This window comes from Vicugna pacos, chromosome 26 (assembly GCF_048564905.1).
Source record: "Vicugna pacos chromosome 26, VicPac4, whole genome shotgun sequence".
Classification (NCBI taxonomy): domain Eukaryota; kingdom Metazoa; phylum Chordata; class Mammalia; order Artiodactyla; family Camelidae; genus Vicugna; species Vicugna pacos.
The window spans coordinates 19,038,272-19,053,038 of record NC_133012.1 but is presented as its reverse complement, the minus strand read 5'-3'; the positions used below and the strand labels follow the sequence as shown (position 1 = coordinate 19,053,038).

Here is a 14,767-nt window from a genome sequence, read left to right as displayed (position 1 = left end):
CACATTATAAGCCACCCTCACACATGAGACATTTGTTTTATAGCTTTTTTTGTTCAGATTTGTTTTCTAGCTGTAAATAATCCTGTTTTATTTTAGCATCATAGAAAAAAATCACAACTACTTTTTTCTTGATGCACTTTGTTATCTATCGATACTCTCAACATCATTAAAATATTTCTAAATCAATTATTATGAATTTATCAATATATTATCCACTTGTGAAAAGCAGAGCAGGAAGTAATTTTGCCTTCTTTCTCTTATTTGTTTGTTTAATAAGATAATTGATCAAATGGGCACAATTTAAATTGAGTTCAAATGTCATTTTTTTTAAAGTTGCTTAATATTCAAGAAGTTAGGATGCACAAGGGATGGCCCGTTTAACTGAATGTAGGTAAGACCAGTAAAAGGTCTAAACCTTGACTCGTGTTTGACCTACACAGGAGGCAGCATCCTGACCTTCTGCAGGCTTTCTAATTGTTCTCAGGAGTCGTCCAGATCCCTTGGGCTCAAGACAAAGGGAGTGCAGGAAAGGATGTTTGTCTGACCTATTTAATTTCCACATGTGAACTGACTTGTTTGAACGCTCTCTGGATGTCATCATGTAATCTGTTCACCCCAACTCCGTTCTGTTTTCACTTTCAAAACAAAATCCAGCTGAATCAACAACATGGAGATTAAAATAAATCTAGGTATTTAGATTTTACCTAAAAATGGCACCTTTTAGGCTATAATCAGAAGTAGTGCAGTCAATTTGTTAATGAGGAAGGGGGTTTTCAGTGCCATTTATTTAACAATGTTTACTTATTCAAATGTCTGCTTTAGATTATTTGTAATGGTCTCAATCATAAGAGATGGTGATCATTAGAAAATGTAAAGATGTTCCAAATCTAGAGCTCAAAATAAGTTTCTTGCAATCAATAGAGACCATGGGCATCAGAGATCTTTTTGGAGTGATGAAAATGTTCTAAAAGTAGACTGTGGTAATGATTTCAGAACTATGTAAATTTACTAAAAATCATTGAATCATACACCTAAAATGGGTAAAACATTTGGTACATAAATTATATATTAATAAATCTGTTAAAAAAAATAGGATTCTTTGAGGAGCTAGCTACATGTGCCTGGCCCTGTGCTAAACACTAAAAGGTACAATTGGATATGAGATGCATTGTAGGAAATTGGCAAGAGGCGTTAGAGTAGGAAGGGGTTATCAAAGATGGGCCTGGACAAGGAGGCCTTCTTGGAAGAGGATCAGATCTTTCAAAGGCAGGGAAGATTTTGGTGAGTGAGGAGGAAGATGGCAGAATGAATTGCAAGGTGGAAGGCAGGGAGGGAGACATGAACTCGGCGTTGGGAGATAGCAGGGATACTGCAGAGGATGGAACCGTGTTGCAGACAGCGTGGCAAAGGAGTTTGGATTTAAAGAGTTAGGTATTCTGAAATTGTAACTTTATGGGTTTCCATCAGCAAAATCAGAAATTATAATGAAATTCCCTCTTGGGTTTGTGACTTAGATTAATGTGACACCTAGCTGAACAGAAGGAGCATGACTTACAACTTCACGGTCCAAACAGCCAGGCTTATTCTCAGAAAACAGAAGGGGACTTGAAGCATTTCTTTTTTCCTATAAATATATAAATCTGTATTAAAATACAAAGCATGACAATCGATTATCAGTCACTAATTATACCAGGGGATATGTTACCACGGGGAGCTCCAGAGCCCCCTACAGGGTCAACACAGAACTACACAAAGGGGCTGGACTGCTGTGCCCTCCATCAGCCAGTCTCCGGATGTGGGCAGTCCCAGGAAGGAAGTGCGACTTTAAGCGATAAGCTTTGCCACAAAGCAATTCCAAAGAAGGGGCTCAGTTGTGAAACGGCAGGAACTAACACTCGGGGACGACTGGAAGAGGAGCTGCCTGGGCCCTTGGAGAGGAGATCTTGGTGGTTCCCCACAGCATCTACTACGCCTCCGAAGGTATTGACAGTTCGGTTGGTTTCTGCAAGCACTTCTGCAAGCTTGCAGCCATTTTAGTTTTAAAAATAAAGTCTCTTCCAGAAATTATCAATTTGCCCTGACACGTGGATTTCGAAGAGGCAGAAAGACGTGAACCAACTCACGCTCTAGAGTCACAGAGGGTGATGTTAAAGAAGATGGCATGGTCCCTCCGCGTTATGTTACGTTTCAGAATGCTAACAGCATAACGATATTTGTTCCTTCCAATCAAGGTGGAAAAGAAACAAAAAGAGTTTCCTATTTTACTTTTATATTGGTACTCCCGTCCAGGCAACTCCTGTGGGAATCCTTCTTTGCTATGCCACCTCCGCCCCACACACCATGCAGAGTGTCAATCATTTCATTCCTTCCGCATCCACAGCACTTTATTCACAACCTTAGTCCAACTGCACATTGGGTTTTGGACACTGTTTATATCTGACTCCTCCCTGCGCCCCTAGAATATGAGCACCTGGAATACATAGAGCTCCATCTTATCCATCTTGGTGTCTTTGATATCTAGAGGAATGACTGGAACATAGTAATTTTGCAAACAAGAGGCTATTGAAAATAAAATGTTAGATTGGCACCGTGGCAGTGGACAGAAGGAGGAAATAGACACATTAGATGTTTTTTAAATATATTTTTAACGCCAGGAAATTTCATATTTATTACTTCTACTTCTGGGAGAGAAAACAAACAAGAGAGAATCAGGATGCTTCAAAATGCCCTCTAGCCTCCTCTAATTCTGCAATACCTACACCCAAAAAGGCCAGTACCCTGTGCAGGAATGGTCCAAGGCGTGCTAGGTCTGCACTTAAATAAAACCTTAGTCTACATTCTAAGTTTTCTTGTGGTCTTGTTCTCTTTCTTTTCATGCTTCATCTCCAATCATTTCCTAATATTTATGCAGTGCCTGACACACAGTAGGCAGTCACAAAATGTTTGTTGATTGAAGGATTCAGTGAATGAATAGATCATGAACTTCAGTCACCCAGAGCTACCTGCAGGCTCCCAAGCATGCCTGGCCCTTTCCAGTTTCCAACCTTATGTCAATGCGATTCTGCTTTCACCGCTGTCCTAGCTCCTTCTTTTCTTGGCTACTTTTGGCAACTTCAAGTGTTAGGTCAGGTGTCGGCTTCTATAAGGAGACCTAACCCTTGACTCAACCTGATCCAACCCTGGAAACTTACAGCCTTCCTAAACACACCTCCTCTGTAGGACGAGTTAGTAGGACTTGACCCTGTGCCGAGCACTCCTGGTTAGGAAGGGTCAGTCTCTTGAACAGTAGGAGTGCCTAGTAAGAGTCTAAAGAAGGTGTAACCTCAAGGCCCACTGTTGCCAATGCAAGAATGTGTACAAACCCCGTTAGGAGAAAGGGCTTTGCCTCGGCTGTGCCTTAGAGGGGAGCTCAGGTGGGAGACTTTTCTACATTTGATTTGTTTGCTGAAGATAACCCTTCAGTGCAAGAGGATTTAAAGAGCTATTCTTCTGCTGGAGTTGTTTTGGTATAAAGCAAATTTGGGATAAACACTGGGTCAGATGAGTTCTTCCTTCTTCAGAGAAACCTGGTTACCTACACAGTGTTAAGAAACAGAGGTTCCCTCTGGACTTCCCTGATAATGGTTCCAACTTCCCGGCCCAGCAGCTCAGTGATCCTGCAGCCGCTTCTGATGTAACCTATCTAATCATCAGGGAAATGCAAGTCAAAACCGCAGTGAGGTATCACCTCACACCTGTTGCGATGGGTATTCTCACAAAGCCAAAAGACAACAAGTGAGTTTGTGGAGCAGCTGGAAACCTTGCACAGCGTTGGTGGAAATGCAAAATGGTGCAGTTGCTACACAAAGTAATATGGAGGTGCCTCCAAAAAATTACAAATAGAAAGACTATATCATCCAGCAATCCCACTTCAGAGTATTTATTCTGTAAAAAAGTGATAAACAGAGACCAGAAGGGGGAGCTCTCATGCCCTGTGATGATCGCAGAGCCAAGCAGGGAGAAGAAAGACTCCAATTCTTTCCTGGCAAGGACTCAGCCAGCGAAAAGCCATGCACTCTGTTTACCATAGCTCCCCCCTACCCCTCCTCCTTTAACTTCCCTGTAAAGGCACACTCCTTCCCTTGCCACAGGGGGACCTACATGTGGCTCACCATGGTTACAGACCCCAATTGCCATTCTATTCTGATCCCAAGTAAGCCCATCTTTGCTGGAGAAATACCTGGCTGTCTTTCTTTCAGGTCAACCATCCAAAAGAGTTAAAACCAGGATCTCAAAGAGTTATTAGATTCATTGCCGCTACTGTTCACAATAGCCAAAATATAGAAACAATATAATTATATATTATGTATTATAATAATCTAATATATATAATTATTTTTTATTTATGAGCCTCTTAAAGGCAAACTTAGTTACATGGACCCTGGGCAGTCATTAACTGAAATTTTGTCCATATTGTATAATACATTATTTTAAATAACTTATTTTAACTTATATTTGACCATAATTACCAGTCTTGTGAAAGACCAATAAATTGAAACCTGAAAAAGTTCACACTCTGTCTATGGAGTGTGTCTCTCTCTAAATAAGCTTGCTTTCACTTTACTGTGGCTCACTCTTGAATTCTTTTCTGCACAAAGCCAAGGACCCTCACTTGACAGGGCGCGTCCCAGGGACTCACCCAAAACCCAGGACATGACCATCCTCTCATGCCCCATTTTCTTGCAACACTTGTCGTGAAAACGAACTTACCCTGCTCAAGGCTCTGTGCCAGCTTCCATGCATGTATCGATGAGTGTAACTCTCACGAAGTCCCGTCACTTGAGGTAGGAACTGTTATCATTCCTGGATTACAGTTGAGGAAACTAAGGAACAGAGAGGGTGTTGGTTGGTGGCAGAGACAATATGGAGGTAGGAGGTCCAGCTCCAGAGTCTACCATACTGTACTGTCTCCATCAAGGTTCTTAGTAAGTATTTGTTGACTCAACAAATGCCTTCCCTTGTTCAGAAGTTTACTGTTTCTATAGTCAAATTTGACAGTATTTTCCTCTATAGAACCTTGGCCTTAGTGTCATGCTAAGTGACACAATTTAAATCCCTAAACAGATTAATTCCTCAGGCTATTTGTTTTAAGTTTCAGGTTTCCAAAATGTAACATTCCTTCACAGCATCGTGGTCATAACTTCCTAATATTTTCTCAGTGATGTAGCCCAGCGTGATTATACACATCAGAAAAACAATTCATCAAATTGGTAATTAAGCAAGATAAGCAGAAGCATTTCATCACATAAAACACGGCTTTGACATTTCTAATAAAACCTATCTAAAATCAACACGGTCACAGTTAGAAGCAAAGACTACTGCATTTACTTTCATTTCATTACTCTGGGCCAGACTATTGTGGTACGTCACCTGGGCTCATGTTATGAGAATGGCGCACTGGTGGTAATTAACAGAAAAGCCTGGTTGCATCTAACATCTGTCTGAAAGACTGTTGACAGATGAACAGTGGGTATAAAAGACCAAGCAACTTGCGAGGAATTGTTTATCACGTTTGCAATTAATAGATCGTTTTCAAAGGCCTTTCAGACAAAAGGATCAGTCACTCATTCATTGCGCCGCCTTCAGGAAGCTGGCCGGCCAGATTTTACATCACTGTTTAACCAGCGATGATATTTCGTCCCCCATCCTTTTTATGTTTTCCTCCGTGTAGGTTTTTTAGACAATCTGTAGCCAGCTTTTTAGAGCACATACGCCCAATGAAGACTTTCAGGGAGGTACCAGAAAGATTCTATGATCATGCTGCACCCCAGTAATTAATTACTACCCCAATAGTGCATTCATTTCCCAGAGCTCCCATAACAAACCGTCACGAACCAGGTGGCTTCAGACAGAAATGCTTTCTGTCATAGTTCTGGAAACTAGAAGTCTTATGTTAGATGCCAGCAGGGCCATGCTCCTTCTGGAATCTGTAAGGAAGACTCTCCCTTGCCTCTTCCTAGCTTCCTGTGGTGGTCTTCAATCGCTGATGTCCCTTGGCTCGCAGGTGCATCACTCCAGTCTCTGCCTCTGTCATCACATGATGCTCTTTCTGTGTGTTTGTGTTCAAATTTCTCTTTTCTTAAGAAGATTGGATCAGAGCCATGCTGATGACCTTGTCTTGTGTTGATTTTGTCTGTTAGACCCTATTTCCAAATAAGGTTACATTCACACAAATTGGGAATTAGGACGTCATTGTAGTTTTATGGGGAAGACAATTCAACCCATACGTAACAGATGGGATGCACACAGACACACCTGAGAAACAGACTGCGTTCAAGGCGGGATTTGGAAGAGTGTGAGCTTTTCCGTAGCCTTATTAACTGTATCTACATACTTAAAGGAAAGTGTGTGCCTAGAAGGGAAGTGGTTGGTAATGAAAGCACAGAAATAGCTCAAGTTAGAGAGCTGAAGACAGGTGGGTGAGTGCCCACTGTTCAAGTAGGGTTTCTCTTCCAAGATGGAGGGGGGTGATTTACTTCTAGGGTTACTGCCCTCTGTATGTGAATATGTGTCGTATATTGCTTTGATTCTGTGCTCACCTAACAATCTTCCAACTTCATTTGATCTCAACAGGAATTCCTCTCGGAGAGAAAGAGCAGAGGCCAACACGGCAGTTGTGTGGTTATGAGTTAACACACTTGAGCTGGGGCTTGTGCATCAGTATTTTATAAGTCAAGTGAGTGGGGCACCACCCTGAGAGGCTGGTCAGCTATGAAGATTATGGGTCTGTAAAATCCAGAACCCTGAGATGTGGCAGCAGACAAGAGCTGTTCCCAAGGAGCTGGGTGAGTTGAATCAGGCTTCGCTCGGCAGTGACCCTTTTTTGCTGCCTGTCCCTTTGAGTTATATTATATTTGTTCAATCAGGTGACTAGCAGCTTAAACGCTGAAAGCACATACTCCAGAAGTGATCTCTACTTGCACTGAGGATTGAATTGTCTTATGAATCAGAATCAAGATCCTTATGAAAAAGACAAACAAAAAATCTTTAGGCAACAGCTTTGCAGTCCTGCCAGAGTGCTGTATGAAACGGCCCAGTGTTCTGATGGAGCTCACAGACCTCTAAGCCTACAGGATGGGTTACTATGAACAGGGGACGATGAGAATATAAGAAATGGTAATGGTTCGACACCAGCCTGCTTCTGGTGCCCCCGCAGACAATGGACTTGGTACAGCTTCCCTGACTTGACCCTGAGACCCCTGCCTCTAGTTTCCATAGTTGCTCCCGGATGAGTATTACTTAATCCTCCCTTCCCTCATTTTGGTTCTTCCTTGTTCGCAGGTGCTTTACATGCTGACAATGGCATGCTCTCCATCTCCCAACATCGAAGGACCTTTACAGTCTGACCCTGCCTGGCTTGTTTCTTACTTCTCTTAAGCACACACACAGTCTTCCTTCCTCAAGCTACTGCTGACTTCGATGGCTGCCGCCAGCTGTGCTTGTTCTCTGGGGGCCCTCACGGACACTAAGCCTGGGAGATGAAGCTGGTCATTCCATGCCATGGCAAGAAAACACCTTTTTTGCATCTCAGTACTTCACCCAATTTTGAAGTAGAAAAATAGAAAATCCCAGCATATGTCTGTTCCTGGTAGTTGGATGCAGAAAAGAGATCAGGACAGGATGTGGTATCGTAGATAGAAGATTAGTTAGTTGTCTGCAATGCAGAGTTTGTCACTACCATAGAAATGTACTGTGGCTCAGAATCCAGTCCAGTAACTTGCAAAAGACTAATGTATATAATCACGAATGCCAGTTAATTTATTCACTGCCAGACTATTCATCTCCTTTCTCTGCCCAATCAGAAAACGTATTTTCTGAGATCAAAACAGAAACTCTCCACTGAACATTAACGGATAAATACATTGTATGTGGATTTTACCAGTTTATCTCTCAGAACTCAATCTTATTTCCAAGTTCTTGGATTAGGGGCCACCCTGTTGTTCCCCTCTGTCATCTTAATGACACACGTTGAACTTGGCCATGAGGTGGGAGGAAGGGCACTGCTGATTCAAGTCTACTCACCTGAATGCATGTTTTGACTAACCTTCCCTCGTATCAGAAAGCTGGCCATGGCTCGTTCGATCTTGATAAGGTCCAGATTTTTTGGAATCAGCGTTACCATTCCCAGGTTTCTGTTCAAACTCCTCACCCTCAGCCCAGAGTTCTGCGAATCTGGGGAAGCTCTAAGGGTGATGGAGAAATTGGAGAGTGTTTCTTTAAGGCAGGGATCAAGGAGGGGAGCCAGGGTATCTATTGTAGACGCAGCTCCAGGCTACAGTCTGGGGCCCAATTAGCAGTGAGCTAAGCAGGGTTTTTGTTTGGCTTAGCAACCGCCTGCGCGGTCCCGGGGGCCCGTCGGGGTATCTGCGGCTGCCGGAGGCCCCAGTCTCCACCCTTAGCCCGCGGTGGCGCTGGCAGCCGCAGCAGTCGCCTCCGTGGGCTCCCGGACCCCTGGCCCTCGGGGTCTCGCACGCAGCACTAGGGTACGGAAGGGACTGCTCCCTGCAGACGGTGGCCGACCGGGCGTCAGGGAGGGTCTAGCCAAATTGTCGCGGGGCCCAGAGCCCAGAAGCGTTGCACCGCGTAGAGAGAGCACCAGAGGCCCCTGGGGTGCGCGGTGTGCGGGGACCCCACGACCCCCGCCCCCGCCCAGGGTCGCCTTGTCCAGATCCCTGAAGGCGGCGGTGGATGGAGCCCCGCAGCCCGGTTCCCCTTGGGCTTGAGGTTCGGGCAGCAGCCAGGACAGCACTTGGAAGGCCAGGACATGAAGGTCGCTGTGCTGGACCTTGGGTCTCTCTTTGCCAAAATTTTCAAGTCCTCGACGGCGCCCCCGACGGTTCCCTCGCCGGTCGCCTCCCCCAGCCACTCGCGAGGCGCTGCCACCGCAGGGCCGGCGGGTTCCAGCGCAGACACCTCGCTGCGCACGGCCCCGACCTTGACCGTCTTCCCGGCCCTGGCGCCCGACTCGCCCTCCGCCTCACCGGGGGCGCCGCTCCAGCCTCTGCTCACCGCCTCCTGCCCCCGGCTCTCGGCCGCCAGCCGCGCGGCAGAAGCACTAGGGAGCCCCCTCTCGCGGCCCAGTAGCCCGAGAGCAGCCGAAGTCCAGTCCTCACCCCAGCCGCAGCCGCAGCCGCAGCCGCAGCCCCTGCCCTTGGCTCTGCCCCCGGCCCCCTCCAGCGGCGGCTGCAGCGCCGCGGGCTCCCGCGCACACCTGGTGGCCGTGGCGCGGCCGCCCCCGGGCCCCGGCGGGGTCTGCGCGGCGCTGCCGTCCATCGGGGGCCCCACGGGCGGCAGCAGTTTGACCGCGAGCCCACGGAACCCTCGGCCGCCTGGCCCCGGGGACAGAGAGTCCAGCGCTTGGGTGCCCCCCGGGCCCGGCCCCAAGACCCTGTTCTTCACCCTTCCGGGCATCGGCGAGGAATGGGCCTCGGGCATCGGCGAGGAATGGGCCTCAGGCAGCAGCTCGGAGGACGGCGGGGAGGCGTGAGTAGCAAGCAGCACGGGCCAGGCAGGTCCTTCCTCGGTTGGGATCCCTACCCCTCCGCCCGCCACCCCCGACCCCGACCTGGCCAGGGGTCTTTTATAAAACTGCACTATTTGCAGTAACTTCCACTAACTCCCCTGAGCACCTTCCTTGCTCTTTTCCTAGGTCCTTTGTTTCTTGACTTTCTGTCCTTTTCAAACGTAGGCTTTGATACGCATTTGCTCAATTTTCTTGGAGATAATCCTCTGCTGTGTGCAGGGAGGGGCGAGGAAGCAGGCCTTGCAGGGAAGGAGGACAAAACTTTGTTTCTTTTCTAGCTGAAGGCTTGGCTCTTAGATCATTTGATAGTCTGGGTTTCTTAAGGACTTTGAAAGGAGCCTTCCAGTCCCTTTCTCGGATGCAGGACATGCAAGATGTGTAGGGTAACCTGATACCTACGGTGGCAGCTACAATTCTGAGAAACCATGAGGCACCGTGTCTCCATTCCTTTCCAGGATCAGCCCCAATTCTTATCCTAAGTGGGATTTTTTTTTTCTGGGAGACATCCAGTTAATTTACATATGACACAAAAGGCATTTGTAGTACTCAGGACACCTCTAATCATATGCCCTAGAGCTCCTGAGTTCTTGCCACGAGGCCCTGAGGTCCTCTAGCAGCTCTGACTGACATCATGGGAACCGCCTCACTGGGACGTGGGGGACACTTCCCTCAACACACACACTATCCTTTCACCACCAAGAGCAGTGATGAAAACACTCCTCTTGTAAGAGGAGGCTAAACGGGGGGAGCACAAGCAAAGAGGCACAGACCTACGTGTCATAAGAGGATTTCCATTTGTTAGGAGCATCCTATTCGTGAAGTAGCATTAAGAGAAAACTGGGGAGAACCTTGGATACCAGACTCTGTTTAGTAAACACTGTGAAAGCCACTGAGTGTTTTTAGGCAGAGGAGTGGCATGAACTGCACTGAGCGTTAGCAGCATTAAACTAATGCAAAGGAGAGAGTAAACACAGAGAGACAGAAGGCAGGCTCTAGCAATAATCCATCTATGTGCGAGGTACAGCAACCTAGGAACAAAGATGATACAAATAAAGATATTGAAATGAGTAATATCACAAGACCTGGCAACGCATTGGTGAGGCTGAAGGAAGCAAGAGGGAGAGTTGAAGATAATTTCATGTGTCCACCAGGAAAATGTCATTAACACAGTGGGGAACACAGAAGTGGGTCTGTCAGATAGGTGAGGGGTTCACTTTGGGATTCAGGGAGTTAAGGTCTTAGGTAAACATCTGAAGAAGGCTGTCAGGCAGAGAGCTGGACATGCATGAGTGGAACTTGGGAGAGAGAACAGGACTGGAAAAACAAATGGGGCAGCTTCCCATGTAGAGTTGATAGTGAAGACACAGCAATTACAAATTATTTCACACATTACAGTATGACCTACTTTGCAAGATGCATAGTGTTCTTTGTCCTTGTTGCTAGGTAATTTATGATCTCCTGAAATAAGAGGAATCTTCTCTCTGTGCTAGACCAGTGCTTCTCAACATGCGTTAACTATTAGCAGTTACCTATCATCAATCCATAAGTACAGAAAGTAAGAATAAGTGTTTAGAAAAGTTTATAGCAATTGACAGAGTAACTTTATGTCTGTTGATTGATAGCAAAACTTTTAGATTTCACTTTTGTGCATTTTTCCCATTTTATTTTCTAGTAATTTATTTTTTATTGTACATCAAAAATTATATATCCACAATGAATTGAATAAAACCTTTTTAAATGATCAAACGACCCAATAGTTTGAGAAGCACTGAAGCAGACTTTACTTAAATGCCTTTGGACCACAATGAGCAACACATTTCAGGACACCAAGAGAGAAAAAAAAATCCAAATGATCACACTATCATTTTACTCTTTCTAAAATACAAGGCTAAGCAATATTTGAATAGTAGCCTCTGATTAAAGATGAGAGTCTCTGAATTGTTCAAACGGTCTAGAGGTTGACAGGACGCTCCATTCACGGTGTCTTTGGGAGCCACGGCTGTGGGGATGTAACCTGGAGCCAAGATCCGCTGCTCAAAAGGAGGGGCTTTCTCATACCTATTATTGCCTTTTCTTTTTTTTTTTTTGGAACTTGCACGCCAACAGCTACATCGCATCAGAGCTCTCATAATCCACTACAACCCTTGATGGCAATTTCTCTCATAAAGCATAACTTGCAAACGTAGATCATTTCCAAACAAAAAGGAACTGTTGACAGAAAATTTACGGCCATGACCCGCTCTGTTCTCTTGTGGCCTGTCCGTAGTCTCTTTGGAAGAGTCCCTTACTTATGACTAATGGATGATCGTAGTGTATTTATCCCTTCTGAATCATGCCATGATGAGGGCAGTGAGCCTGCTGCTCCATCAGGATGTTTTCCCATATTTTAGGTCTATTTTTCATTTGGAGTTCACATTCTGCCACTGGTAGAAATGAAAACCCCATTGTCTGGGATTGCTCTCATCTTTGTCTTGGACTTGAGCCTCATTCTGGGGGGCTTACATGGGACCAGGACATTCCATGGCGGGGAACGTGTTCTTTGATAACCTCTGTTCTTGCTGAATCAACTGAAATATCCACAGTCTTGTCTGGTCCTTCTTTATAACCCAGGTTTTACCCCCTTACCCACAAAGGCCCTTCAAGTTAGGGGTCTCCCCCCTGACTTTGGTGGTCCTGATGGGAGCCCCAGGGTCACCCTGCTGTTCTCATACCAACATTCTAGATTACAGGACGTTCAGGAGGGTGCCGACCCACCACACCGCCTGTGTTTTCTCTGGGATTCAGCCACCTTCCCTGAGTTCTCCTGAAGGATCAGTGCATTCTGATCCCTTACCTCACAAACCTGTCTTAGGTCAGCCTCCACTTCTCAAGAAAAGGTCTTGGTTTTACTTACTAGTTTCAACATTTTCAGTATGTGTTTCATGGGTTGATGTGAACATTGCTCAAATATGTTTTATTCTACAAAACTGAGGTTCTTCGCATTTGAAATAACAACTAGTGTTTCTATGTCTACCGGGTACCAGATGCTGTGTGCACATTATAGTCATTAGCATGAATCCCCAAAACAAACATACAGGGTAGGAATTTTATTTCCTTTTACATATGAAGAAACTGAGGCTCAGAAAGGATAAGAAATGGTTTAATCCCACGTTGTTAACATGTGGGAAAATGTAAGATTCAAATCCAGGCAATCCATTTTTATCATCCACATATATGTGTAGCCAACTGTTTTAATGAATTCAGATGGTAATAAGGATCTACTTCTAAGGTAATTGGTAGTATTTTTTTTTTCCTGGAACAAACTGGCTCTAAGAAATTATACTCTTTCCAATGAAAATAGGTTTGAAAAATAAAAATCATGTTAATAATTAATCTAAAAGTATCTTCCTGAAACTATTCCTATTAATACTGATAAAGAGGCCAAAATTAAAGCTTACGTTTGTCCACTTTGAAGGACAGATAACAAATGGCTTTTATTGTAAATTCATGACTTCTTTAAAGCATGAAGTTTGTCATCTCTCTTCTAGTTTATTATATATGTGTTTCTTATCAATTATGTTGTGTATATTTAATAGTAAATCAAATATTTTATTCATACAAGTAAGGCAGATAATTACCCAGCATTGTCTTACTAGAAAAAAAAAATAGAGAATAAGCGATTAGATATGGCCCTTGCTAGGGAAAAGGGTATACCTACACATGAGCATTTTCTTAATTAGACATTGCACTTAAGGGTTTTAGAAGTCTTATGATTAAATATTAACAACTGTAATCTTTGCCAGGCACTTGCATTCATGTTTATCTAATGAGTATGTTTCTTTCACATAACATTTAACATTTTGGATCTTTCTTGCTTGTTGATTTCTAACAGAAATGGTATAATTTTGACAATCTAAAAAAATCTAATTATGAGATATTGGTTATTTTTTTAAAGATTCATTAAAGTGGCAATTTTTAAATTAATCAGTAATTTCAGTTCCTTACAATGAAATTTCTTTTAATAGAGCATATCAAAATTACATTGAAAAAAATGGTGGGACTCTATGCTAGATGTCAAAGAAGTACTGATGACAGTGACTGAATTCTGACTATGCAATTGTGCCAGTCCTTCCGGGCTGCCTCACACATGCGCACCACCTGGTTTGGGGCTGATAAAAATGAACCTTGTCTGTCATTCTATATCCAGCCATTGTCCTTCTGTCCGTCTTTTCCTCCTATGACTTCATTGAAGTTCTACTTCTGATCCTTTTGTTTTTGGTTTGACCTTGGGGTGGAGTTTAACCTTGGACTTGATGAGTAAAGTTGGTTCTTGATTTAACCCTTGAAGTCCCCGAGGAGGTAGTTTTTGCCTTTGTTTCAGCCAGGACTTGAGCCGTACTTAATGGAAACATGTCTTGTTGGGTTCCAGACCTCATGATTTTTGTGAATTCAGAGTTGATGTGAAATTCAGCTTAGGATGGGAATGTTTATTTTTTAATGTACCTAAGTTCTTCATTTGCACTTTGAGTTTAGCATCGTGTGTGTGTGTGTGTGTGTGTGTGTGTGTGTGTGTGTGTATGTGTGTACTCCGAATACGCTTCTAAGCCACATACCTGTTCCCACTGGAAACTTCTGTTTTTGCCTCAAGCTGACCATGAAGCAGCATGCAGCGCTGTTTTCACCATTAAGTGTTAGTGAATTATTCTTGCATTAAGGAATTAGGGAGAAATGTTTATGTCACTGAAGATTCCCTTGGAAGATGAATGGTGATTTATATCACACACTGTGTGATATTCCAATACAAACATTCTCTCCATTCTACTTCCCACAGTGGCAAACTGGATTGTTTCCAAAAAACCACCACCTGAGTGCAACTAGGAAAGCCAGACAGTAAATTAAAAACACACACACACACACACACTCAAGAGTTACGTAAACTGGAAATAGACCAGCCTCCCAGGGCTTGAAATGCAGATTTAAATCTTCTTAATTTGATTGGATTAAGATGATGTGGGATTGCTAGAGTCCCCAGCCCTGTCTGCTATAAGAACCAAATTTATCCCCTGCTGTATTTAAGATGTAAGCAATAACTATATATTATTCATGAAAGGCATAGTTTAAATATAAGAGTGCAGAAATGTCGAATATAAATGTGTAGATGAAGTGTTTGTACATGCAAATCCTAATGAAAATTGAGGTAGCTTTAACAATATCTTGTTTTAAAGA

General features: G+C 44.0%; 1 protein-coding gene across 1 annotated transcript in view; it reads left to right on the top strand.

Moving 5' to 3' along the window:
* Window positions 1-8,719: 8,719 nt before the first annotated feature.
* FAM149A (family with sequence similarity 149 member A) overlaps window positions 8,720-14,767 on the top strand; it is a 28,937-nt gene continuing 22,889 nt past the window's right edge. Inside the window, exon 1 of the mRNA XM_031691422.2 lies at window positions 8,720-9,522. Coding sequence (XP_031547282.2) covers window positions 8,804-9,522 — 719 coding nt within the window. The 5' untranslated portion in view covers window positions 8,720-8,803. The remainder of the gene's footprint in view (window positions 9,523-14,767) is intronic.